The sequence below is a fragment of the Tachysurus fulvidraco genome, chromosome 16, assembly GCF_022655615.1.
Source record: "Tachysurus fulvidraco isolate hzauxx_2018 chromosome 16, HZAU_PFXX_2.0, whole genome shotgun sequence".
Lineage (NCBI taxonomy): Eukaryota > Metazoa > Chordata > Actinopteri > Siluriformes > Bagridae > Tachysurus > Tachysurus fulvidraco.
Window position 1 is genome coordinate 3,290,500 of NC_062533.1, and position 27,357 is coordinate 3,317,856.

Genomic DNA, 27,357 nt, shown 5'->3' on the forward strand with positions numbered 1-27,357 from the left:
ATAGAACACCATACATTAGCATAAACCAGTAGAAATGACTGAATTATGCTAATTAATTTCTCTAAGTGATTAATTGTGAGGTAGAAAGTAGTTTCAATCGAGCTTAAGGCTTAAAGCAGAGCTTATTTAATATAGATTGAGTCTGTAGCAGTTTGAAGGCTTGAAACAAAAGCAATAGATAGTAAATAAATTGTCTGCGTTCTGTATTTGCTCCTGACAGAATTTTAGACTTATAGGTCGATAAAGTCTTCACACCACTTCTGCACATTGCTTTGGATAAAAGGTGTTAATGTAAATGCATGGTGGTGGTAGCATTGGGTTTATTTGAGCTGCTAGACGAGGCAGACGAATCTCTGAATACCGACGAGCTTCGACACAAAACCTGTAGGTGTCTGTTAGACATTCATTCATTCATCCATTCATTTTCTACCACTTATCCGAACTACTCGGTCACGGGGAGCCTGTGCCTATCTCAGGCGTCATCGGGCATCGAGGCAGGATACACCCTGGACGGAGTGCCAACCCATCACAGGGCACACACACACTCTCATTCACTCACACACTCACACACTACGGACAATTTTCCAGAGATGCCAATCAACCTACCATGCATGTCTTTGGACCGGAGGAGGAAACCGGAGTACCCGGAGGAAACCCCCGAGGCACGGGGAGAACATGCAAACTCCACACACACAAGGCGGAGGCGGGAATCGAACCCCCAACCCTGCAGGTGTGACGTGCTAACCACTAAGCCACCGTGCCCCCTGTCTGTTAGACAGCTGAAGATAAAGAACAAAGTTACCTTAGAGCACGTAGCACAAATTCAAGTTCACATAGTAAACGGCTTCAGAAAAAGATCAACGTTTAGGAATGCGGCCGTCGGAGATCAGATCTAAATCCTATCAAAAACCTGAGGAATGATGTGATGAGGATCGTGTACAAGGACCAAGAGGTGTCGAGTTTGTAGACTCTTCACCCCAAAACACAGTGTGTTGCATTTCAAACAAAATGTGCTTTAACAAACTTTTTTTTAAGGGGTGTGCATACTTATGCAGTCATATGCAAAAGTTTAGGAACCCCTGACAATTTCCATATGCCCATTTGCATAATATGCATCAAACAAAATTAGACAGGTGCATAAATTTGGGCACTACAGCAGAAAAATCACATCGATATTCAGTAGAACCTCCTTTAGCAGATAGAACAGCCTCTAGACGCTTCCTATAGCCTGTAATGAGTGTCTGGATTCTGGATGAATGTATTTTGGACCGTTCCTCCTTACAAAACATCTCCTGTTCAGATGTTCAATGATATTCAGGTCTGGGGACTGGGACGGCCATTCCAGAACATTGTACGTGTTCCTCTGCATAAATGCCCGAGTAGATTTTGAGCAGTGAAAGTGACAGTGAAGTGACATACGGCTGTACAGTGAAGTACGGTGACCCATACTCAGAATTTGTTCTCTGCATTTGACCCATCCAAAGTGCACACACACACAGCAGTGAACACACACACCGTGAACACATACCCGGGGCCCGGGGAGCAGTTGGGGGGTTCGATGCCTTGCTCAAGGGCACCTCAGTCGTGGCCGGTCCGAGACTCGAACCCACAGCCTTAGGATTACGAGTCAGACTCTCTAACCATTAGGCCACGACTTGCCCCACAGTGTTTTGGGTCATTGTCTTGATGAAATATCCAGCCCCGATTAACTTCAACTTTGTGACTGATTCCTCATAATGTTGGACGATCTTTGTTTTCAGGTCATTTGAGAGTTGTTTTGAGGCCTCCATGTTGCCACTCTTCAGAGGAGAGACAAACAGAACAACGACGTGCAATTGGCCACCTTAAATACCTTTTCTCATGATCGGATGCACCGGACTATAAAGTTCAAGGCTTGACGAGCCACCAAACCAATTGTGTGTTCCAGTTAATCGGTGCTAAGAAGTTACAGGTATTCAAATCAACAGAAAGGGCAAGGGTGCCCAAATTTATGCACCTGTCTAATTTCGATCTGATGCATACTGCACATTTTCTGTTAATAGAATCGTCATGTCAATACTGATATATTACTGCGTCCTTTAGCTATTTGACAGATCGAAATTAAATTGCTGATCCAAACACCCAAATATTTATAACTGAATATAAGTAAGTATCATACGACTGAATATAAGTAAGTATTTTTTGTCACATCAGGTGATAACATTCTGCTTAAGATTTGTTCTATGCACTTACACACAAATGTTCCCTGTGAAGCTGATGTGAGGACAGCGATGGGGTTTACACATCACAGCCACGACTGCAATCTAGACAGAGGAGTGGAAGAAAACAAACAAACAAAAAAAAAGACTTTTAACATAGCATTTTAACCATTTGACACGAATGTGTGTGACGTCACCACGACGCTCGTCCGGTCAAACGTGTGTGGAACGTGAGTGTAACTTCGTTAGCGAGTCATTACATGTGTCTTCACTTCTAGGAGATAAAAAAAAAAAAGAAGTAGAATCCCGTGCTCGTGCTTTCACCGATTCAGGAAAAAAAAAATGCACAAAAACTCAAAATCTATTTCAGGCATCATCATAAAAATACTTCATGAAATCCTGGAGGGATCTGAATAATAATCTGTTACAAAAGTGTGATGTCTGTTCAGGCACATGAGCATTGTGACAATCCGGTAGCAGTGTCTCGGTGTCTCAGAATATTCACAATGCCTATTTAAACACGTACAGGAACAAGACATGTTTCAGGAATCTGCTGATAAATCGTTCGGATTTTGACATAAACATCCGATCAGCCGAGAAACGAGAAGAACGGGGAAAAAAAAACAAAAAACAAACACATTCTCCGTGATTAATCAGGTGACTAACGCACTAAATTAAACACATTCGAATTGATTCGATTTCTAATTAATTAAACAAATCCACACGATGATCACTGGTGTATTTAGCACTTTCTCCCTTCAGCAACACAACAGCGCTGAGGCTGTTAGTACGCATCGTGAGATAAGTGAATACACACTAATGCTTTTCTCTACACACCATCTCTCACATGATCCTGGAGTCAGCCCAGCATTTCCACATGGATTTGGGAGCTTTTTCTAGCTTCCGGGCAAAGATTTTCGTCTCACGTCCTGCTTCCGGAATGCAAGACGACGTCCGTCGTCAAAAGCGCTATACACATTCGAATGGACTTACAAGACACCTCAATCGACTGATCGTGTATAAATACCTTCCTGTTTCAACCTGAACACAAGCTTTATACCATATTACAGTAATTCTTATTTACTCCCAACTCACATGCGAATGCTAACGAATCACGGTCTAATCTCAAATTCTGTAAGTCAGCTCCGTTTACATTTAGCGACGCCCAGAAAACTCCATATAAGGTAAAGCTCGAATACCGGTTAAAGCGTTAAATTAGGACAAAACGAAAGAAGAGGAAACTCTCTGAGTGGAGGTGGAAGTTATTTTGACTCGCGTCTAAGCCACTAATCAATCATCATTTGTTTCGTGTAGAGTTTCACCTCTTTGCTCCGAGCATTAGGGATAAAATTTGATCCTGAATTTTAGATATTTTTTTTTTTAATGAATATTACATTTTCTGCATGAACACTCCAACAAATAATGAACAAATGAATGAATTTGTATAAATGAGGCCCTGGGTGTAGCTACACCTGGGCGTTTGGAGGAAAAACAGCTCCACATCACCTCTCATCCTCTTTCTTACTACACAATAGGGATTAGACGAGTCGGTTATCGTTTTTACACTAAAGCCATAATGAGGGTTTGAGCCCAAAAAGCTGTTTTTATCTCGTCTTTAACCTGCTTCCCCATCCCCCCCCCATGTGTGTGTGTGTGTGTGTGTGTGTGTGTGTGTGTGTGTGTGTGTGTGAGTGAAATGGCCTTGTGTCCTCTTCCTGACAGACTCATTACAGCTCCACTTGCTTCAAACTTTTTCGTTACGGCCCTCACAGTGAATCTGGCCGTTTTCACACAGCTATTTCTAAAGATTTATAAAGGTTACAACACAAAGTCTCTCATCTTCCTGTTGTTGAATTCCAAAAGTGAAATCTGGCTTTGGTGACTCCCTAAATATTTACGTTAAAAGAACAAATCAACAATCAATATTTATTTAATAAAAAAATAAAAAAATAAAAAATAAAAAAAAATGTAGGGTGCAATGTTTTATTTATGTGTTTAAAAACCATATCATTTTTTTATTTGAATAAAGAATATTTTTCCTAAATGATTAATGATTTTTAATTCCTGGAAATAAAATGAATTCAATAATAAAATCAATAAATAAACAAATTCTCTCATATAGACTTCACTGTGTGATTAAACTCATTATTACACTTAAGAAGGTGTAATAATTGGTGAATAATTCTGAATCTCTGTACACAATGTAAATCTATGGATTAGAGTGAATCGTACCCCGCTGGCTGTGCGAATGGGTTTGGCTTTGAGTTTAGGAATCAGGGCTCGGCGGTACTGAGGCGGCACTGCGGCGATGATGTCTACCAGACGGGGTTGTGCTGAGAGGCCATACTTCGCTGAGGTCTTTGTCTTTAATCTGAAAGATGCAGCACGTACAGTATATAAGCCAAGACTAATATTGCACATAGAATGAACATAGTGTTATTTCCTGTACTGATCATATAAAGATAAACGTTTCAGTCCTACATATAAATACACATATACATAATCACTGGCCACTCATTCGTTCTTTCTCCCTCTATCTTCTACTTCTTCTCTGTGTCATGATTGTTCCGTGCTTCCCTTTTCTTTTGGGATAAACTCTTACTTGTGGTTTCTTTTGGACTCCACTTACTTGTTAAGGTTGATATCTTTCCCCTGCTCATGAGCCTCAACCAACTGTTTGATGACGTCTGCAATCGTCATCATCATCAGTTCAGCCCGGCTGAGGTCACCTGTTAAGGTAAAAGATACGAATTACGTCATTTAATTATATACATGTTGTTAACCATCAACCTTAGGGGTAGTGTAATATTTAGTATTTCTTCAGAGACAAGCCAGCTGACTTCCCACCAAATAATAATAATAATAATAATAATAATAATAATAATAATAATAATAACAACTAAACTGACTTTCCACCAAATATTAATATTAATAATAATAATAATAATAACAACAACTAAACTGACATCCCAACAAATAATAACAACTAAACTGACTTTCCACCAAATAATAATAATAATAATAATAATAATAATAATAATAATAATTAAACTGACATCACACCAAATATGAATAATATTAATAATAATAATAATAATAATAATAATAACAATAATAATAATAATAATAATAACAACTAAACTGACTTTCCACCAAATAATAATAATAATAATAATAATAATAATAATAATAATAACTAAACTGACATCCCACCAAATATTAATATAATAGTAATAATAATAATAATAATAATAATAATAATAATAATAACAACAACTAAACTGACATCCCAACAAATATTAATAATAATAATAATAATAATAACTAAACTGACTTTCCACCAAATATTAATATTAATAATAATAATAATAATAATAATAATAATAACAACAACTAAACTGACATCCCAACAAATAATAACAACTAAACTGACTTTCCACCAAATAATAATAATAATAATAATAATAATAATAATAATTAAACTGACATCACACCAAATATGAATAATATTAATAATAATAATAATAATAATAATAATAATAATAACAACTAAACTGACTTTCCACCAAATAATAATAATAATAATAATAATAATAATAACTAAACTGACATCCCAACCAATATTAATAATAATAATAATAATAATAATAATAATAATAATAATAAATAATAACTAAACTGACTTCCCACCAAATAATAATAATAATAATAACTAAACTGACATCCCACCAAATAATAATAATAACAACAAAAACAACAACAACAATAATAATAGTAATAATAATAATAACAACTAAACTGACTTTCCAACAAATAATAATAATAATAATAATAACTAAACTGACATCCCACCAAATAATAATATTAGCAACAACACTAATAAAAACAACAACAACAACAATAATAACTAAACAGCATAATTTATTGCATTAACCAGCTATTTCTTTTTCCCACTTTCGAGATCACTTACTTTTCTTCTTCGGCTTTCCCATCTTGACCACAGTTCAGCTGAAGGTAAAATTCACTTCTCCTGTTTGGTTTATTATTTAGTTAGTTATTTACTAACATAAAATACTAACTAGCTGCACGTGTGTCTACGTAAACAGAGCTAGCATGCAGCATTAGCATGTTTAACGCCGCTAAGCAACGGGAAGTGTCGCAAAATTCTGCACTCACAACAGTTTAACGCTCCCTAGCGGCAGAAAGTTTTCTCCTGCTTACTGTAGATCTTAGGTGGTGTCTCACTGTTTAGTTCTCACATGAGCAGTGGACGTTTTGCTATATATCTTTGTGCAATGAGCATGAATTGAAGCCATGTACAGAAAATCTTTATATTAGAAACATAAAGACTGAATTACAGTGAAAAGTGTAATGTGGAATAATTTGATAGCATGAAAACAAACCAATTATTTGTCTCAGTATCCTTCTTAAATGCTAATGTATCTTAGTATTTCATTGCTTTAATTTAGAAAGTACACGATTAGAAAAGTCAAACAAGTTTTTCCCTCATTATATGATGTTCTGCTTTAACTGTTGCTCCACAATAACCCCAGGGGGTAAACTTTGTTTCAACACTTTAATTCCTTTAACTTTAATAACCAGATCATCCTATCCAGGGTGCTGTGGGTTCAGACATGGGAGTAAATTTCATTTAACAGTAGGGGGGGGGGGGGGGACAAATATAAAATTTCTCATGAGCAATTTTTGAGAGGGGGGGGGCACAAATAATAGTTAAATTGTACTTATAAAGATATGTCCCCACAGTGAAAAACTTTGCTTTTATCATTATTATTGTAGTCATTTTATCTAGTCTATGACACTGCAAGGCAAGTTTATTTATACTGTAGCACATTTCATACACAATGGTAATTCAAATGCTTTACATAAAGAAAGTAAAACTATCATGAAAAAAATAATCACAACAATAAAAACAAGTAATTAAAAAAAGGTTTAAAATTTTATTTAAAATTAATTAAGACACTTAAAAAGAAATTGATTATACAAAAAATACAGTGAGGTCAGTTCGGACGTAGCACAGTGCTCATTTGTAAATGCACAGCTAAACAATACGCTAATTGTGGCCGTTAATGTTCATTTCCAATTTCCGTTGCATCCCAAATAAAACAATGCATGGGAAACGGCTTTGGCGTGTTAGTTACAGTGCACTGTGTAACAAGCAAGTAAACAAACTAATTTTAACTAGATAAGTCATATTTTAATCGCTAATATAGCAGATTCATGGAAAAAAAAACATCGGTAATCAGCATTTTTGCCGCAACTAAATTATGAATGAATCTGCATCAATTACATTAAAGAGAATCGCTTTATTTAGGGTGAATAAAATCCCCGACTTAATGGAGTTTAATATTAATTGAGCCGCAGCCACACACCTGACTCGTGTGTGTAGAGTAGGTGAGATGTACTGGGAAAGCAGGCAGTGGGTCAAACCATTGTGAGGAAGGGGAGGGGGGTCAAACCATTGTGAGGAAGGGGAGGGGGAGCTCACCTGTTTCTAAATGCATTTTTTGCGGGGTTTTTTCTACTTAGACAATTATTTAGGTATACATACATTTTTCATAATAGAGAGTGCGATATTTTTTTAAATAATTTTTTTGGGGGGGGGGGGGCAATCCTCGGATGTCCCCCCCCGTGATTTACGCCCATGGGTTCAGATGCCTTACTGCTCCTAATACCACCAAAATAATATACGTTGAGTATTTCTTGCGTGCTTGTGATGTCGTACGATGAATGCAAATGCAGCAACGTTTGAGTCTGAATCCAAACCAAAGCTTCAGGAGCACCAGGAGTCAGTTTCAGGTGGCATAGTGGTGCAATGGGTGGTACTACTGCCTTCAGGGTCTAGACCCTAATCCTGAGTTTAGGTTACAGTGCATGTTCTGCCCAGGGCTGCCAACTTTTGAGTTCAGCTTAGAGTGAGAATTTGGGGGCGGGGCTTTGGTCATGGGGAGGGGCTTGTGGAGGGGCGTGGCATGGGGTAAAAATACAAACACAAAATCCTTGCATTAGCAGAAGTGCATTAAGTATATATCAGGGCTCTCAAATTTTGTAGACAGGCAAGCGTGACATCTTCAATCTTACCCAATCTTACCCAGATTGTGCTATTTTCTGATTGGCTATTGTGTAGCCTTTTTTTTTTTTTTTTTTTTTTTTTGATTGGCTGATAAGTGTCAGGCTCGACTAAGAACGGAGACGCGCTTGATTCCTGCCCGGTTCCATAGACACAGCGGTGCGGACTGATACGTTTTGGGCGCTGCGGCTTATTAAATATATGATAAATAGTCAAAAAGTTTTTCTGCGTGAAAAATACGATGTGTGGCGTGAGAAAAGACTCAAATGCGTGACTGTCACTCTCAGTGCGTGATACTTGACAGCCCTGCTATATTGATTGTCAAAGTAGGTATCTGTACAGAATTTCTTGGGAGATTTACAATACATTTGGATGCAGCTCTCACTTGAAGCATGGCTCCAAAAGGAAATGCTTTTGTACTGTTTTTTTTATGATAAAGTTATGTAAAATAATTGCTCAGTGCTGCAAAACAAACAACTCTGCAAATGCTAACTTAATTCTATATAAACTATATAACAACACAGGCCTATTAGTTACTGTCCTAAACTGGACGGAGACACGGAGCGCCCTGTAACTCACTGACCTGCCTGCGTTCACAATTCCCAAGGTGCAGATGGGAGGGAGAACGGATGAATACACAGTTTATGGGGATAAATTTTTATTTCCCTCACAATTGTCACAAAAAACTCACTAAACTGTCTGTCTGGTCTCTCTGCGCGTTGCTTTGCGAGATCATGCGGCGCGATTTGTTTTTGTCACTGCTGCACGAGTCTGCGTGAGAATATGGGGGTGGGAGCGTGAGAGTTGGGTCAATTGCGTGAGTCTCACGCTGAATGCGTGACAGTTGGCAGCCTTGAGTTCTGCCCATGTTCATGTAGGCTTCCTCTATGTCCTCCAGTTTCCTCTCCTTGTTCAAAAATACAGTATGCAGGTCAGCGTACTGGATAAGCTAATTTGCTCTTGGTGTGAGAGAGTGAGTGATAGTGCATGTTAATGACCAAACTGTCCTAGAGTACAGTAAATTCTCCTATGTTACTGATATAAACTCTAGATTCATGACAGCTTTCCTCAAGATAAAACAGATACTGAAGCTGAATAACAGAAAGAATGACTGACACTGAAAAAAAATTAAGATGAATGAAATCTAAAGAATTTATAAGGTCCATAATTATTTGGACAGTGACTAATTATTGGGACGTTTTTGTCATTGTGTCTCGGTATACTATACGATGGATTTGAAATTAAGCAGAGTGTGTTTGAAGTGTAGATTTCTAGAATTTCAATTCAAGGCATTTACACACACTTTTTTTTTTTACACAGTCACTCCCTGGTGACTGATAAGCAGTTTCATGGTATGGTGTGAACCGCATCTTCCAAGCAAATAAACAGTTTGTCACATTCTTAAAAAGGGGTGAGAACACCAGTGAGCTCAGCAATATCAAAACTCCTGGTAGACTACAGAAAACAACTAATGTGGATGGTCAACAGTGTCGTTGTTGAAGAAAAATCCCTTTCACGGCAATAAGCCAAGTTAAGAACGCTCTCATGGGGGTAGGTGTGTCATCATCAAAATCTACAATCAAGAGATGCTTTCATGAATGTAAACAGGAGCTCACTATAAACAGCAAACCATTGGGAACATGCAAGACACAGGCTGGACTGACCCTAGAAGCCTGTGCAGAAGGACAGGAAGAGAAGAATATGGAGAAAGCACATCATATATCAGACATGGTGGAAGCAGTGTTATGGCATAGAGGTGTATGACTTCCAATGAAATTGAGTCACTGGTGTGTATTGATGATGTGACTGCTGATAGAAACAGCAGGATGAATTCTGAAGTGTATAGAGCAGCCATACGGTCCGCACATGATTCAGTCAAATGCTGCAAACCTGAGATAACACAGCTTCAGAGTACGAAGAGCTTCAGAGCTTCTTAAGGCAAAGAAATTGAATGGTCTTGAAAGTCTAAGTTAATCACCTGACTTCAACTGAACTGAGCTTGCTTTTTACTCACTGGAGATAAAACTTAAGGTAGAAAGATACACACACACACACACACACACACAAAAAAAAAAAAACAGAATTGAAGGTTGCTGCATTAAAGTAAAGGCCTGGCAAAGCAGCAAGGGGCGGAAACTCAGCATCTTATGATGTCCATGGCCTCCATAAAGCCAGACTTTATTTATCTAGCCATTATTTATGCTTCTTTCAAGTTAATTACGGCTTGGATGCAACTAGTTAATTACAGCTGCTGGTAAAAACTATACCATCTTCATTAAAAGCTTCGTCATCACAACATAAATCCACGGCTATGTTACAGATGTTGCATGTTACGGAAGTGCATTCCAAACACAACCAGGTTGCCATGGAGACAATGAGTCATGACATATCTATTTCACGCAGTGGGGGAAGAAAAAGACTCAACCATTCAAGTCAGTTCCAAAGTCTATGAGTGGACAGGGACAGTTTATGTTATCAGTAAACAACTACTATAGTAGTTGTTTTAGAAATAGAGGTGATAGCTAAGTCCTACAGGATAATAGCTATGTTGTTTAGTACGTTGCTCATTGCTCATTATTACAAGCTAACAGCTACAGGCACATTATTACAAGCTAATAGCTACAGGCTCATTATTTCAGGCTAGAAGCTACAGGCTCATTACTACATTGGGTTATATGACACAATAGGCTTAATGTATTATGGATTTTTCCATACATGAAGCATGACTTGTCTGCATGTGTAACGACTTTAAAACAGAATAAAAACAGCCATTGTTAAAGTCCACTTGCATAAACAAATGACACGGAAATAAACTAATGTGGTCCGACGTTGAAACCGGACCTTACGTGCAGTAGTAAAGCGTAAAGCGTAGTCTGTTGTTCCAGTAGGGTGTGTCTCATAACACAAGGCAACAGTCACTAAACCCCGCCCACTGTACGAGCCTCAGTCACCAAACCACGCCCACTTCACCAGTATCAGTCACTAAACCCCGCCCGCTTTACCAGCCTTCAGTTACGATACCCCGCCCACTGTCCAACTCCAGTCAATAAACCCCCCCCATCTCACCAGCGTCGGTCAATAAAACCACGCCTACTTTACCAGCTTCAGTCGCTCAACCCCGCTCACTGTACCATCCTCAGTCACTTAAACCCCGCCCACTCTACCAACCAGCCTCAAGTCGACGGTTTTTTTTTCTTTTTTTAATAACCTTAGATTACGCTTTAAATTAGCATCTAAGCTAGCGGGTGAATTGATGACACTTTACTTCACCTCACATACCGAGGTCGTGTTTTTATTCGGTCAGGAAATCTCTTTGTGTTAGAGCAGTAATCATGTACGAAGGCTTAAAGAAGCTGTTTTTCACCGAGGCGCGGTGTCAGAGAGACGAAGCGTACAAGAGCTTCGAGGCGCTTTTTGACAAACTGGACGTGAATAAAGACGGAAAGGTGGACATTACGGAGCTGAGAGCTGGTCTGGCCGACATGGGCTTCTCTCTGGGGGCGGACGCGGCTCAGGTAAAAAACCCCTAACAAACATGGAGTACAAACACAAAACCTTCCTGTTTTATACTGTGAGTACAGTGTGATTATTGTCCGCCATAGAAACCTCACAGACCTCAACACTGTCCCAGGGCAGAGAAGGAAGAAATAACCTCATTTTATTTAGCTGAAAAGTCCAAAAGTGTTTTATCTTCTGCATTAAATCTGCACAATGACTCAGCCGAGCTAGATAATAACTCCCATGAAGTAAATCAATAAACCCTTGCTTTCAGAGAAAAAAAGATGTTTATTAGTCTATCAGTCTCTGTGGATAGATATCCTGCATTTTATACCCCCATGAAGAACTGATATAATGTATAATACACTATACATTATATATTATATACACATAGTAACACACACGCTCATGTGCTGAAATACAGAAGACACGCAACTGCATACCATTCGGGGATTAGTGTAAAACCAGAAGTGTGAGGTGTGTCAGGAAGGAAAGACACATGAAAGACACACCTACTGGGCTTGTGCACACCTCTACTTCAGACACACACACACACACACACACACACACACCTACACCTGAGTCTACAGCGCTGACGGTACGTCGGTCTCGAATGCAGTATACAGCAAATATATACAACAAAGTTTTAGGCAGAACACAATCCAAACACTGACCACAAACAAGTTGGAAAGCAGAGATTTAGGCAGAACAGTAGACGAAGAGATTTACAGGTTTGGAGGAGGTGTTTGGGACTCGGGGCTTGTAGGAACACGGCTCAGCGTAACGATGAGCAATGCAGGAATAGGTGCAAGTCACGGCGATGGTAGTGATGTACCGTAATCTGATTGGTGGTCGGGGAAAAGCAGCAGGAATGTTTTGAAAGAATGAAAAAGTTTGCAGGATTGTTTCACACCTCCAGGGTTGGGGTTTGAGTCGCGTCTCCTCCCTGTGTGTGTGTGTGTGTGTGTGTGTGTGTGTGTGTGTGTGAAGTTCACATGTTCTCCCTGTGCTTCAGAGGTTTCCTCCAGATACTCCAGTTTTCTCCCTGTGTGTGTGTGTTTGTGTTTGTGGAGTTCACATGTTCTCCCTGTGCTTCAGAGGTTTTCTCTAGATATTCCAGTTTTCTCCCTCAGTCCAAAGACGTGTGTAGGCTGATTGGCATCAGTAAATTTTCTGATGTGTGTGTGTGTGTGTGTGTTAGACAGAGATAGAGACAGAGATAGAGACAGAGATAGAGACAGAGATAGAGACAGAGATAGAGACAGAGATAGAGACAGAGATAGAGACAGAGATAGAGAGAGATTGTGCCTTGTGATGCATTGACACCCCGTCCACTTTGTCCCCCACCTTATGGTCTGACTCCAGGTTCCCGTTGACCCTGTTGGGGGGGAAAAACGTACAAAAGATTTATATGATAATCAATCAAAGTTTGTAAAGTTAGAGCGTTATATTAAAATTTAAATTTAAATTTTCATTTATTTGGGGGAATGTAGTCTCAGCCTTAGACGTCTCGCCCACAAAACGTTATCATGTCTGATGAGTACGGCACACAAAATGTCCAAGTCGCCATCTGATCGGTTGGATTCCACCAGATTTCCCGGGAGACGTGTGTGTGTGACGCTTTTTAACAGTCAGATAAGCGTGTACGTTAAAGAGCTGCATTTAACACGAAGGCTGCGTTTAAACACAGCCGATGCGTTTAACCACAGCCGACGGTAAAATCTGGTTGTTAACGTAATTATTCCTGCAGGTTGTTTTCCACCAAATCCACATCAATATCATAAAAATTTACATGGTTTTATTTTCTCTCCTACACCAGAAAATCGTTTCTAGTGGGGACTCGGATAAAGACGAGCAGCTCGACTTTGTAGAGTTTTCCAACTACCTGAAGGAGCACGAGAAAAAGCTCAATCTGACTTTCAAGAGTCTAGACAAAAACAAGGATGGTAAGCGTTTATTTATTTATTTATTTATTTATTTATTTATTTATTTATTTATTTATTGTTTTGCCTGCTGATGATCTGTGACCAGCTTGATTGTATAAATAAAAAGAAAATCAGTTTCCTTCTCTTCTCTTTCTATCTTTATAGCTGTGAATAAAGAATGAAATGTTTTCAGAGATTTGGATGTGAAAGCTTGTCAGTCTGTAAGTGATGGTGGTTTGCAAGGAGGAATGCGTTGAGTCAGGGTGAGCCGTACTTCATATATATTCCACAGCACGGGGAAATGTGGAGAAAGAGGAAATAAAATGCTGGAACTCCTCAGCTGTGCAGTCAGCAACGCCAGAGATGTCACTGATGTAGCAGTGAAATAGCGAGGGCACATTATTTAAAGAACCTTTGCTCGATAAATCCATGAAGAATGTACAAGACAGTCCCATTTCAGTCCCCTCACTAACATCTGTGAGGAAAAAATACGGAGTTGAAGCTGAAGACGTGTTAACACAAGCACCGATAAGCTTCTCAGGTGACTCTCGGCCCATCGTAACGTCGCGTCTCTGCTTCCTCGATGTAAATGTCTCGTTTTGAATACAGCTATTACATCATCAAGCATTTTGCATATCCGCTGCTTTTGAAGACTTTTGTCCGAAACATTCTGTCTTGAACTTTTAGCACCTCTTTAACTGAGGGGCTTTTTACCCCTGGTCACTTCCTGCGTTTTCTGTGATCCGATAGCTATCCGGTGGTAAAAAGACCAGGTCTAAATGCCCTCCGAAACGTTTTCGAGACGGGTACAAACCCCTTCAGGAGGTAGTCTGGGACGCATTTCAGATGAAACTGGACAGGTGTAAATGCATGTGGTTGTTCAAGCCACATATGTCAGCGCTATACTCCTCCCAAATGGAATACGTCACTCGCAGGCGATCTTTCACCCAGGCGTCTCGTCGGGTCTTAAAACGCGCTGCTGCTGCCAGCGAAAACACAGCAAACGGTAAATGCTGTTTTTTGTAGCATAAACGTCGTAACGAGTTATTTCATCTTCTTTTTGATCGCGTTCTGCTTCAGTTCATCGATTCCTCGGCCATTCCTTGCTTTATGTCTTCTTCAGCCAGTCAGTTTTCCGGCGTGTTTGGGATCATTGTCTTGCTCATGATCCAGTTTCAGCCCAGCGTAAGCTGCTGGACAGATGACTTTACATTTGTCTGAAAAATATTCTGGTAGAAAGTAGAGTTCATGCTTTTCTGCAGAACAAATCGTCACCTCTCCTCCACCGTGCTCGAGAGTTGGGCTTCTCTGTTTATGGGTTAGATATTGGCTTGTTCTTTATATCTTGAATATCTTAGTTTAAGGGAAGACTGGCAGCTGTCATGAAGACTCTATCCATCCATCCAGCCATCCAACCATCCATCCATCCAGCTATCCACCCATCCATCCATCCACCCATCCATCCATCCATCCATCCAACCATCCATCCATCCATCCATCCATCCAACCACCCACCCATCCATCCAACCATCTATCCATCCATCCACCCATCCATCCATCCATCCATCCAACCATCCATCCAACCACCCATCTATCCATCCATCCATTGATGAGCAGTGACATAATACTCTGAGGTCATCACTTCTGTCCTTTCTTCTTGCTGTCATGCAACAATTGTTATTTAGACACTGAGAAATAAAAATGTATAAAAATTGATTGTTTTTGAAAAAACATTTTCCTCATGACTAAATATTTTTTTGTGTTGTTGTTGTTGTTGTTGTTAAGACGTGTTCTGTTCTATCCGTTTTCTCCACAGGACACATCGACTACACCGAGATTCAACAGGCACTCACAGAGCTGGGCGTAAACATATCAAAGGAAAAAGCCCAAAAGATTCTTCAAAGGTGACGATTAAACCCCGAAACTCTCGTGACCATCATGACAAAGTCCCGTCGCTCCACGTGTCCGCTTCATCTGATCAAAAGAGTCACAGCGAGTACAGCCAGCAAACATTCTGTGCACATCTAAATGAGAAATCGGGGTTTGTTTGGCTTGGAGGGTTTTTTCCGACACTGTAACAGCGAGAGGTGATAAAGGCTGCTAGAGGGCTCGAGGAAGTGATAAACCTGACTGAGAGATACAAAAAGAGAAGAAAAAAGCCAAACATGTTTGTGCGTAGATGTAGCCTGTAATCCAATTCATCTTCGCTTGCTTAATGCCCTGAGCTTATATGCAGGCACAGAGATGTAAAGTGAATTATTTTGGATTGAGGATCGAGTCATATGTTATATGTGACATGACGTGACGTGATGTGACGTGACATACAGCTAAGTACGGTGACCCATACTTAGAATTCGTTCTCTGCGTTTAACCCATCCATTTATGCTGCGGCGCCCGGCGAGCAGTCGGGGGGGTTCGGTGCCTTGCTCAAGGGCACCTCAGTCGTGGTATCGCCGGCTCGAGACTCGAACCCACAACCTTAGGGTTAGGAGTCAGACTCTCTAACCATTAGGCCACGCCTTCCCAGGAGAAAGACATCAGGCAGGTGATATTCAGCTTTTCATTTTGGAATAAATCTTCTAAAAGTGGCCTCTTTTATGTTCACAGATCCGACAGCGTTCTTGTAGACAGGCTTCTCAATGTGTACCAAGTCAACATGGGTTTGTTGATCATTTAGTTCCAAACCCACTGGGATTCAGCATTATGACAACCTCCAGTCTTCAAGGAAGGTTTTCAACACGTTCAAAGCACGTGAGGTGATTAGGATTTGTAAGAGGTTGTGGATATCGTGGTCATTAGTAGGACTAACTGTAGTATTATGGAGTGAGAGAGAGAGACGGCCGTGGACCGTGGAAGTGGAATTTGTGTCCTCTCAGTCAGACGAGCATTAGTGAGGTCAGGGACCGATGTTTGGGTGAAAAAGCCTGGCTCACGGCTCACCGCTGACGTCCCAGTTTATCCACAATGTGTTGAGCTCCTCGGAGAGTTCCTCCACACCAAACTCAGCACACAATGTGTGTATGGGCTTTGCTTTGTGCTGACACCCAACCTTGTTAGGACCTCCTGGTTTCCATCAAAATCCAATTTGTCCGTTAGACTGCTAGCTAGTAAAACACGAGGCGATGCTCCATGCACCCCTACGGCCGACACGTCACGTTGCACGTAGCCTGCATGCAGCTGCTTGTGCATGGAAACCAGGTTCTGACTTCAGGTGTCGTAGTGAGTAAAGCAACACTCGGTGGTTCCGCTCTGTGAGTTCGCTTTGTTATATTAATGTATAGTGTTTATTAGTATATACTTTATTGCTCTGTGGATTATTAATACTTTAGCAGGAATTAATTAGTGTCTAAATTAGCGCATTGTTTTTTTTTCCATAGTGTTTCAGGTGGACATTCAGGAATATAAGCATGAACATCCAGATGTTCAGGAACTGCTCTCCATCTCTGATCTTTCTCTTTCAGCATCGATGCAGATGGCACTATGACGGTTGAGTGGAACGAATGGAGGGAGCACTTCCTCTTCAACCCAGCCACCGACCTGGAGGAGATCATACGCTACTGGAAACACTCTACAGTAAGCGCTGCACCTCACACACTTTTCCCGAGCCATACAGACCGACTCAGTTAAGAGGGACGAGTATTAGATAATATGATTTTTTTTTTAAATAAAGAATATTTTGCATGGGAAAGCAGTTTCCTGAGCAGCTTCTCCTGCCATTTTATAACCCTGTTGACGGTAATTGGAAAAGGACTGAGAGGGAAGAAAAGAGTGAAAGAAATCAGGACAGACAGACATTATTTTAAGAGGTGTGTGTGATGGCAGCGAGTGCAATTGGCTTCAGTTGGCACACCGTTTTACTGCATGCGGTGCAGCTACAGGGATTCGATTACCATTTAAACTCGAGCTCATACGGTTTAATACTACCTTAGCACTATTGCCAGACAAACATCGCAGTCTTACCGTGTAAAACGAAGTAAATCTGTTCAAATCTTTTGCCAGAGGTCCAGCAGAATTACACCATCACGTAAAAGACAACTGATGACCTAAAAGCTCAGTGAGATTAGGACGAATGTCGCAACGAGGTGGAAGTTAAATATTCATTAAAGGTGTGGTTAAAGTGGCCATTAGTGAAACTGCCTGTAGTACTGTGAAGCGATAGAGACGTGGTGTTTGGGCTCACAGGGTTTTTTGGATCTGTGGGCTTATTATAATGCTGGAAAAAAGCAACATAACGTTATTGGACCTGTACGGAAAGATTCAGCACGTCCCGTCAAATTCAGAAACGCGCACAAACAAGGCTTCATACTTACGTTCATCCAGTTTTTATCGATTGAAGTATGCTGCTTTTATTGAGCTTGCAGATTTTAGTTGGTTATTCAGGGTCGGTGTTATTCTGTTGGACTCCTAGCCACAGGTGAGTGTGGCATCATCAGGATCTGAGGATGTGATCTGACAGTAGAGCAAACACATCACTCAAGAGCAGCATTGTTTGCTCTTTTTAATATCCTCTCTCTCAGACCTCCATGATACCGCGTGGTAGTCAGTCGTTAACATAGACATTACATGGGCAAAAGGATGTGAACACCTGACCAGTCTCGCCTACACGTGCCAGGTTTATTCCCCAGCTCCGTTCTTCTGCGTCGGCTTTTCACTAGATGTTGGAGTCAGGACACTCGAGTAGTTCCACTTCAAACTTAACACACCATGTCTTCATGGAGCTCTGTGCTCTGTGCACAGGAGCATTGTCTCTTAGTAGTGAAGATAAACTGTAACAGGAAAGTAAATAAATAAAGTGAATAAATTAGTCAATGAATGATCTCATCTACATATTGTGGGCATGTGGTCGCCTAGTGGTTAAGGTGCCAGACTACCAATCAGAAGGTTGTGAGTTCGGGTCCCACTTCTACCAGGCTGCCACTGCTGGGCCCCGGAGCAAGGCCCTTAAATCTCAGTTGCTAAGTTTTATAAAAATGAGATGAAAAAATGTAAATCGCTCCGGATAAGGGCGTCTGCTAAATGATGTAAATGTAAATATTATGCGATCGCGCCTCTCGACCCATCCGTCGGCGTATAGTAGCGTGTTCGTGTTAGTCACTCGTACAAATTGTGCCCTAGGTGTTGGATATCGGTGACAGCCTCACCATCCCAGATGAGTTCACAGAAGAGGAGAAGACGACCGGTCTGTGGTGGAAGCAGCTGTCTGCGGGTGCGGTGGCAGGGGCGGTGTCACGTACAGGAACAGCTCCTCTGGATCGAATGAAAGTGTTCATGCAGGTGCGGCCCATCACAACAGTATATATACAATATATACTTCTCCTATATCTCATTAAATAAAGAGCACACGTTTATCCGCAACGTTCAAATGTTACAGGTTCACGCTTCTAAATCCAACTCCATCAGTCTGGTCGGCGGGTTCAAGCAGATGATTAAAGAGGGCGGCGTCACATCCTTGTGGCGGGGGAACGGTGTCAACGTACTGAAAATTGCCCCTGAAACTGCCATCAAGTTCATGGCATATGAGCAGGTAAGAGATGAACATTTACTTTCAGTTGCCATGGAAACACATGTAGGATTGTAGAGGATCTGTCTGACGGTTTGTGAGCGATGTCGCTAGTATTTGGATGTCCTCAATACAGCTTTGTGTTGTCTAAAGCCCTATTCGGACGGGACTAGTTTTCCAAACGACGTCCGAGTTAGAATTTTTTTCGGGCCGACGTCTGTCATTTCACGTGCGGATTCGGACGGGACTAACATCTCTGTGTTTATTACGGAGGTGGGAGTGTCTGTGTTTTACATGTGGGCGTCGCACAAGACCACATGTCCAGGGTGCGTGGATTGCGTATGGTCATATGACCGATCAATAAAAAATATTTAACATCATATGGTTTTATATAGAACTTCTTATAAACCCACTGGAATAAATATGTTTTTATATCATTTTCACGTTATGAAATTGACTATAGAAATGAAAATACCTAAAACAATTTACGTCATTTGGCTCTTCTTGTTGATTTCATTTTTTTTATTGCAGGGTAACAAACACATTTACATCCATTATTGGTGTGCAAAAAGCAGAAACCTGAATAGCGGTGCGCTAGGTTTAATACGGTAGTTCACGTTGACCAAAACAGACAAGAAAACGCGTTTTGGAAAAAAACATTTTCGGCAATCACAGACATTCGCATTCAGACCGGATTAGGTTTCTCAGAGGAGCGCCGAGTTTGCTGAAAAACACTAGGTCATTTGGTCTGGAAATGTTTACACAGGTCGTGTGAGAAAAAGACAGACATGGCAGATTCGGACGGGATTAAAATCACAAAGTACGTCTGTGAGACTGAAATTTCTCTAACGACCCCCTTGTAATTCCAACAAAATTCATTGACCCGACAGACATTTTTAAATCTTTTCCGTCGATTGTATCGTGTACCACGTCAACGACAAACGACGTAAAGACTAGCACCGAGCACTACAAGGGATCGGCGTCTTTGCACAGCTGAGCTCACTAACCATCTCTCCACTAGTATAAGAAGCTGCTGACCTCAGAAGGAGGGAAGATCCAGACCTATGAGAGGTTCATGGCAGGTTCTCTGGCTGGAGCCACAGCACAGACAGCCATCTACCCCCTGGAGGTATGAGCAAAAAAAATATATATTCAGCATTATTTCCACAGATCCAACATCAACCCTGAACCGTTAAGAAATAAATTGTTACCGTTTCTATATTTCAGGTGATGAAGACGAGACTGACGCTGAGGAAAACCGGACAGTATTCGGGAATGTTCGACTGTGCCAAGAAGATTCTGAGGAAGGAAGGACTGAGGGCTTTTTATAAAGGCTACATTCCTAACATCCTGGGCATCATTCCTTACGCGGGAATCGACCTGGCTGTCTACGAGGTGCGGTTGCTTTTAGACACGAGGCTGTCGGACATGGCAGACGTTTGTATTCAGGTCTAGCACTAAGGCTTGTTGCTGTGCAGTTAACAGAACTTGACATCAGAATGGATTTTTGGGATGGAAACATCTGACAGATTCATTTCAGATGATCTATGGCTCACAGATTATCTCAGGAGCGTGAGCCCAGGTGCTGGCTGTAGCCGTGTGGTCATTTTTCAGGACAGGATATTTCCCACCTAATCTGAAGGAGAACCAAGCTTGCTTTCACTGTTATTAAAAGTGTTTTAGGTTAAGGCCACTCCTAAACGACGCTCTTCTCCTTCCGGAGCCGTTCCCTCGTTGACACGCACTTGGTGTCGTTACTGTGCCGGAAGGTGAAAGGTTTCTTCATCTTCAGCTGTCTAACAAAAGCCTGCAGGTTTCGGGCCAAAATACAGATCGGTATTTGGATATCCGTCCGTCTTGTCAGCCGAAGCAGCCCTACAGCGTGACCCTACCACCACAATGCTTCACCTCTTGTACGGTGATCTTTAGAAATATGTCCCAAAAAGTCTCATCCAGACCCTTCCACATTTTCCCACATGGTTTAGGGTGATTTTAGGCTTGGATGTTTTTTTATTATTATTTTTTATTACTATTATTCATTCATTCATTCATTTCCTACCGCTTATCTGAACTACCTCGGGTCACGGGGAGCCTGTGCCTATCTCAGACGTCATCGGGCATCGAGGCAGGATACACCCTGGACGGAGTGCCAACCCATCACAGGGCACACACACACTCTCATTCACTCACACACTCACACACACTACGGACGATTTTCCAGAGATGCCAATCAACCTACCATGCATGTCTTTGGACCGGGGGAGGAAACCGGAGTACCCGGAGGAAACCCCCGAGGCACGGGGAGAACATGCAAACTCCACACACACAAGGCGGAGGCGGGAATCGAACCCCCAACCCTGGAGGTGTGAGGCGAACGTGCTAACCACTAAGCCACCGTGCCCCCCTGCTTTTATTTATTTATTTATTTATTTATTTATTTATTTATTTATTTATTAGTTTATTAGTTTATTAGTTTATTTTGTGAAGAACATGAAGGATGTTTTTTCACCACTCGATGATTCAGTGTTCCATGGAACATCTAACGTATGTGAGATAAATGTGTTCTGACCATATGACAATGAGGCGCATGATAATTAGTGTTTTGTTGGCTAGATCACCTTAAAAGTGGAAAAAGGTGATACGTGGAATGGTTTATTTATTCTTACCACAGCAGGAAGGCATAATCGAGTGAGCCTTTATCTTTACTGAGTGTAACATGAGCTCGCCTCCAGAATACCAACACACCAGTTTTCCAATTATTCATAGTGATGAGATCTAATCTAACCCATCTATTGGAGCTGGCCAGCTTGTGACAATAGAAGATTTTATACCTACACATGGTCTATAACAGGCGTGTGCACTTTTTATATACACTGGATTTGTTACTTGGAAAAATTGGCATAAATTTTGAGTCCGAGGTGTTTGTCTTGTTGTGTTGGCCATTATTTTTTGTAGTGTAAGAAAAAAAATGGTTAGTTAAATCTCTCTCTTTCTCTCTCTCTCCCTCTCTTTCTCTCTATCTCTTTCTCTCTCTTTCTTTCTTTCTCTCTGTCTGTCTCTCTTTATCTCTTTCTTTTTCTCTCTCTCTCTCTCTCTTTCTTTCTCTCTCTCTTTCTCTCTCTCTCTCTTCGTGCGCTCTCTCTCTCTCTCTCTCTCTCTCTCTCTCTCTCTCTCTCTCTCTCTCTCTCTCTCTCACACTCTCCACACAGACCCTAAAGAACACCTGGTTGTCACGCTATGCTTCAGGTTCCGCTAACCCTGGGATACTGGTTCTACTGGCTTGTGGTACCATCTCCAGCACATGCGGTCAGCTGGCCAGTTACCCTCTCGCTCTGATCCGGACACGAATGCAGGCCCAAGGTAAATATTCATAATATACACAGCTCAGAAGATTTACTTCATGTTGCGTGTTCATCTTCATCCACATGCAGAAACAACACACGGGACTCGCTGCAGGTAAACCGCACTGATCCATTGGAGTTAAAAAGATTAACATGAGAGAGAGAGAGAGAGAGAGAGAGAGAGAGAGAGAGAGAGAATGAATCTGATCTTTGACTGTTTTTTCCTCCAGCGTCTGTGGAAGGCTCAGAGCAGGTGTCCATGTCCAAACTGACCAAGAAGATCTTGGAGAAGGAAGGATTCTTCGGCTTGTACCGCGGCATTTTACCCAACTTCATGAAAGTGATTCCTGCCGTCAGCATCAGCTACGTGGTGTACGAGTACATGAAGACCGGTTTAGGCATTTCTAAGTGAAGTGTATGTGGGACGGGATTTTGTTGCCGGGGATTGTAAAGCATGTGATACTGTTAGGATGCGGCATGAACCAAAGTGCGTCATAGTGTAGGCCTTTATCTGTACCGAGTGTATACAAACACAGCACTTTTGTAATAATTCATAGTGATATGATCTAATCCAGAGTATCTACTGGAGCTGACCAATATGAACACATACATCTTATATATTTATATCTATTCTATATATCACAAGATATATCATAAGACGGATGTGATTTTATAATAGATTTTATACCTAAACGTGGTCTGCCTTTGAGCTGGATTTATTGTATTTGGGGTAAAATGTCCATTAATAGCTTTTTACATTTACAGAAAAAAATGACGTGTAATGTAGTCTTATGTTTTGCGAATGTTATTACCTGAATTTATTCAAAGCCAAACTGTCCGGGGGAAAAAAAATCACTTCTCAGGTTTACATTTTTTTCTTTTTTTTTTTGCTCATTACGTTTAATGCATAAAATTATAGCAGCAAAAGTTTACACAAACATAAGGTCTGGATGTCCTCCAGGGTTTAGTGTTTGTACTCTGTGATATATTAAAACAAGAGATATTTGTCCATGTTGGTTGAATAAAATGCATTTATCGATTAGCTTTTTGCACAGAAAAAAGACAATAACGTGCCTTATCATATCAACAGATCCCGATTCATTCATGCAGCCTGTTTACAAAATCCTGTTTACATTGGAGTGAGAACCGAAAACAATTCAATAAACGGCCTGCTTTTACGTTTTCATCTCCCGTGTCTGATAAAGTCTCTAAGAAGGTGGAGAGACACTCGCTCTTTGGTGCCATCTACTGGGGTAAAGATTTTCTGTTCCAGTAAATTCATCCATTCAGTCATTCATTCATTCATCTTCTACCGCTTATCCGAACTTCTCGGGTCACGGGGAGCCTGTGCTTATCTCAGGCGTCATCGGGCATCGAGGCAGGATACACCCTGGACGGAGTGCCAACCCATCACAGGGCACACACACACTCTCATTCACTCACACACACACACACTACGGACAATTTTCCAGAGATGCCAATCAACCTACCATGCATGTCTTTGGACCGGGGGAGGAAACCGGAGTACCCGGAGGAAACCCCCGAGGCACGGGGAAAACATGCAAACTCCACACACACAAGGCAGTTAATATTTCACTGTATGGACCGATGTGGAGAATTGGGAAAGTTTTGTGAGAGTTTAACAGTGTGAATGTGAAGTCTGCTGCTCAATCCAGGAGGAGATAAAGAACACAAAAGTCTTGTTGTAATTATAATATTCCCCCTTTTTATTAAAACAACTGCTACATAGACATCACAGTGACGACTACAGTCTCTCTGTCTCTCTCTCTCTCTCTCTCTCTCACACACACACACACACACACACACACACACTCCCATGCCAATAATGACATTCGGTCTGTTTCTACCGAAGCATGATTGATCTGTGGGTCATGTCTTTGTATTGCTTACTATTTAACTTTGGTTGAATTTTACTTGATAGCTCATTAGTCTATTGTAAACCACACTTTTTGAATGTTTATAAAAGAATGACCGACAAAAAGGTCCAAAAGGACGTCTATAGTATGTGATGGATTGGCACGAATCGGCACACTTCCCCCAGTGAGTGTGACTCAGATGGATGCGGTCGTTTTATGTAAAGCGCAGCAGTAAACACTATCGATGCAGGTCTGTGTTTTGTACAGTAGACGTCAAACAGGATGTCAGGAGTCCATGCTGAAATTCAGCCTTCCAGTGAACGCAGTGTGGCATGTCCAAGTCGATCGCATGCTTAATGAGATATTGAACAGCAGAAGTGCAGCAGCTGATGATTGACAGCTTCTACGGCTGATTGTTTTGCCTCAGGACAAAATTCCTGTGTTTTTCCTTCTACGTCTATCTGGTTTGGATTACATCGACTTTACAGGCACTGGGAACAAAAAAATAAAATAAAACGAACCAAAAAATGGTCCATCGATAAGACGTATAGAGTAACACACTGATTAGTAATATTAAAATGATACTGCTTTGGGACCCAATATTAAAAGGATTATTTGAGTAGTATTCTCCAATACTGACCATAACATGCGTCAATATGGAAGCTTAACGCTTTGTATAATCCAGTTAAAGGTGGGGTCTCCGATGTTTGAGAAATGCTTCAAAAAACTGCGTTGGGCCGACAAACAAAATCAAAACAAATGTGTAGCCAATGAGCAGAAAGGGGCGTGGCTTGTCAATATGCGGGAGGACTATTGTATATAGCAGTGGTCCCCAACCATTTTTTCGCCGCGGACTCAATGTTTGTTAATTTTACCGCGGCCGGGTGGGGGGTGGCGGCTATACAATTAAATAAAAATTAATCATTTTAATTTAATTGTATTTAAACATGCCTTTTTAACTCACTACAACGCTAAATCAATGAGAACCCTGAGCAGGTTTCTTTACGAGACGGTTCCATCTGGGGTAACAGGAGACAATGACACCCGAAGTGTGTCGCTTATGTCCAGTTTATTCCGTTGTTTTGTTTCGGTTGCCGTCACTGCAGAAATCCCCGCTTCACACAGATAGCATGTCGGACATGACGATAGGGATGTAAGTGCTGTGGTGACAATCTCAGGGTATTCCGCCATGACTTTAATCCAGAACACCGGCAGAGTTTCTAACTTTCTAACGACGTCTGTTTCGTGCTCATTTTTGCTAATTTGTGGGTTAAATTTGAGCAAACACAATATACACGTACACCAAGCACTGTTAAACATGACAAAGTACCGGTGAACAGAGAGAAGAGCGATACACACCTTCTCTCTCCACCAAAGCTACAACACCACTGCCGCTCGCAGCCGCTCAGCTCCAGACGTCACCTAAACCGGTGCGGCTTTAGGTGACGTCTCTCAGCTCCCGGTTATCCTCTCGTCCATGGAAAGTCGCACAAACCCGAGAGATATACACCACAGTAAATAAAATGGAAATAATTTAATGTTCCTTGGGCGGCCCGGTACCATTTGGTCCACGGACCGGGGGGTTGGGGACCATCGGTATATAGTATAGAAGTAGGACGTGTCAATATAGGACCAGCTTTCCAGCGCTGGAGAGAACTGAAGGAGCGGGAAGTCGGCCACATATTCACAGATTGGAGTTTCCCGAGTCAATAACTCCTGGGCTAAACGCTGTTACTACACAAAACGCGGTTGTAGCTGCGTCTCTACATTACTAAGTTAGAAAAGAGGTGTTATTTGTGTAGTAACAGCGCTTTCTGCTAATGTCACACATGCGCACTGAACACTCTCATCGCCGCATATAGACAAGCCCCGCCCCTTTCTGCTCATTGGCTACACGTTTGTTTTGATTTTTGTTTTGTTCTGAATGCTGTTTTCTGAAGCATTTCTCAAACATCGGAGACCCCACCTTTAACTTGGAGGTTCACGTCTCATCGGTGGCACAGATTTAAATTTGTGACCTAACAGCAGCATTCCTTATTTAGTTTATTCCTTATTTAGCAGCAGAAACAGTGTAGCTTTGCACCATCCCTCTTGTTCATAGATAAACTGTAACACGTCGGTGTTATCGCTATTATTCTTTTAACGAAACACACACACACAAAATATAGTATTGCTGTTTGTCTTAAACCTAAACCTTAACCTAGGCATTACACGTTAGCAGCTTTGACTACAGCAGATCTAATCGCAGAGTTCTCCAGTGTTTGCCGTTTCTCAGCCTCGCCCCAGAGCATAATTACTGTTCCTCAGCAAACATCAAGAAGATCTCGTTCACATAAAAGAGAAGAAAACCAGTTTGGGAAGCACTGCTGTGTCTAAAGGCATTGGACTCTTAATAGCATCATTTGTTTACATATAACAAATACAGCAATGAACCATTTTTTTATTCTATGTCACAAAGTCTAAGCCAGCATAGAGTAGCAGCAGCAGCATTTTATAAGAACACAGAACATTCTACCAGTTACCACTTCAAGAAAAGGCACCGGTATATCAAACACCCTGAGATCTAAACTACAGCAAAAGCTACAGAACCTGCTGCTGATGATTCCTGAGCACCAACAACCAGGGATGTTTCTAAAGCTTTAAAACGCAGAGGTTCGTTCACGATGCAGTGGGTTGATCGAGCACCGCTTGAGAACGTCTATAGAGGGCGCTGTGCTGCACATGAGACTCGCGTGTGTGGGTGATGACCCGATGCGATCACGATCCTCGGTCCGGTTGAAGAGCTTCTCGGTCCTGTGTTTGAGACTTCACCTAAAACCAGAAGATACGTGTTTAGAAGAGTACAGTATTGCAGTGCAGTGATGGTTAGACAGATCAGCATTAAGGACAAAGCAACTGGAGTGTCTCAGCTCACATAACAAACAGAGAGT

The 27,357-nt window shown here is 41.3% G+C and overlaps 3 protein-coding genes across 13 annotated transcripts in view; 1 reads left to right on the plus strand and 2 right to left on the minus strand.

Annotated features, from left to right (window-relative positions):
* elp3 (elongator acetyltransferase complex subunit 3) overlaps positions 1-6,350 on the minus strand; it is a 33,989-nt gene extending 27,639 nt beyond the window's left edge. Inside the window, exons 1-4 of the mRNA XM_027163372.2 lie at positions 6,169-6,350; positions 4,828-4,927; positions 4,431-4,569; positions 2,233-2,303 (exon numbers count right to left, since the gene is read on the minus strand). Coding sequence (XP_027019173.2) covers positions 2,233-2,303; positions 4,431-4,569; positions 4,828-4,927; positions 6,169-6,190 — 332 coding nt within the window. The 5' untranslated portion in view covers positions 6,191-6,350. The remainder of the gene's footprint in view (positions 1-2,232; positions 2,304-4,430; positions 4,570-4,827; positions 4,928-6,168) is intronic.
* A 5,064-nt stretch (positions 6,351-11,414) lies between these two features.
* On the plus strand, positions 11,415-23,736 carry slc25a24 (solute carrier family 25 member 24). Its single transcript, XM_027163402.2, has 10 exons — positions 11,415-11,801; positions 13,604-13,730; positions 15,526-15,613; positions 17,171-17,282; positions 18,825-18,983; positions 19,081-19,233; positions 20,231-20,338; positions 20,437-20,604; positions 22,419-22,569; positions 22,781-23,736. Exons 1-10 carry the CDS (start codon positions 11,619-11,621, stop codon positions 22,960-22,962), a joined length of 1,431 nt encoding a protein of 476 aa, XP_027019203.1. The 5' UTR covers positions 11,415-11,618; the 3' UTR covers positions 22,963-23,736.
* Positions 23,737-24,024: 288 nt separating this feature from the next.
* Positions 24,025-27,357, minus strand: part of LOC113653658 (phosphodiesterase 4D interacting protein) — an 82,230-nt gene continuing 78,897 nt past the window's right edge. For 10 of the 11 annotated variants that reach the window (XM_047801619.1, XM_047801618.1, XM_047801617.1 and 7 more), the window contains one exon: positions 26,854-27,238. In XM_047801619.1, coding sequence (XP_047657575.1) covers positions 27,126-27,238 — 113 coding nt within the window. In that variant the 3' untranslated portion in view covers positions 26,854-27,125. Of the gene's footprint in view, positions 24,919-26,853; positions 27,239-27,357 lie in introns of those variants that run through there. The other variant, XR_007138088.1, reaches the window with a different exon arrangement.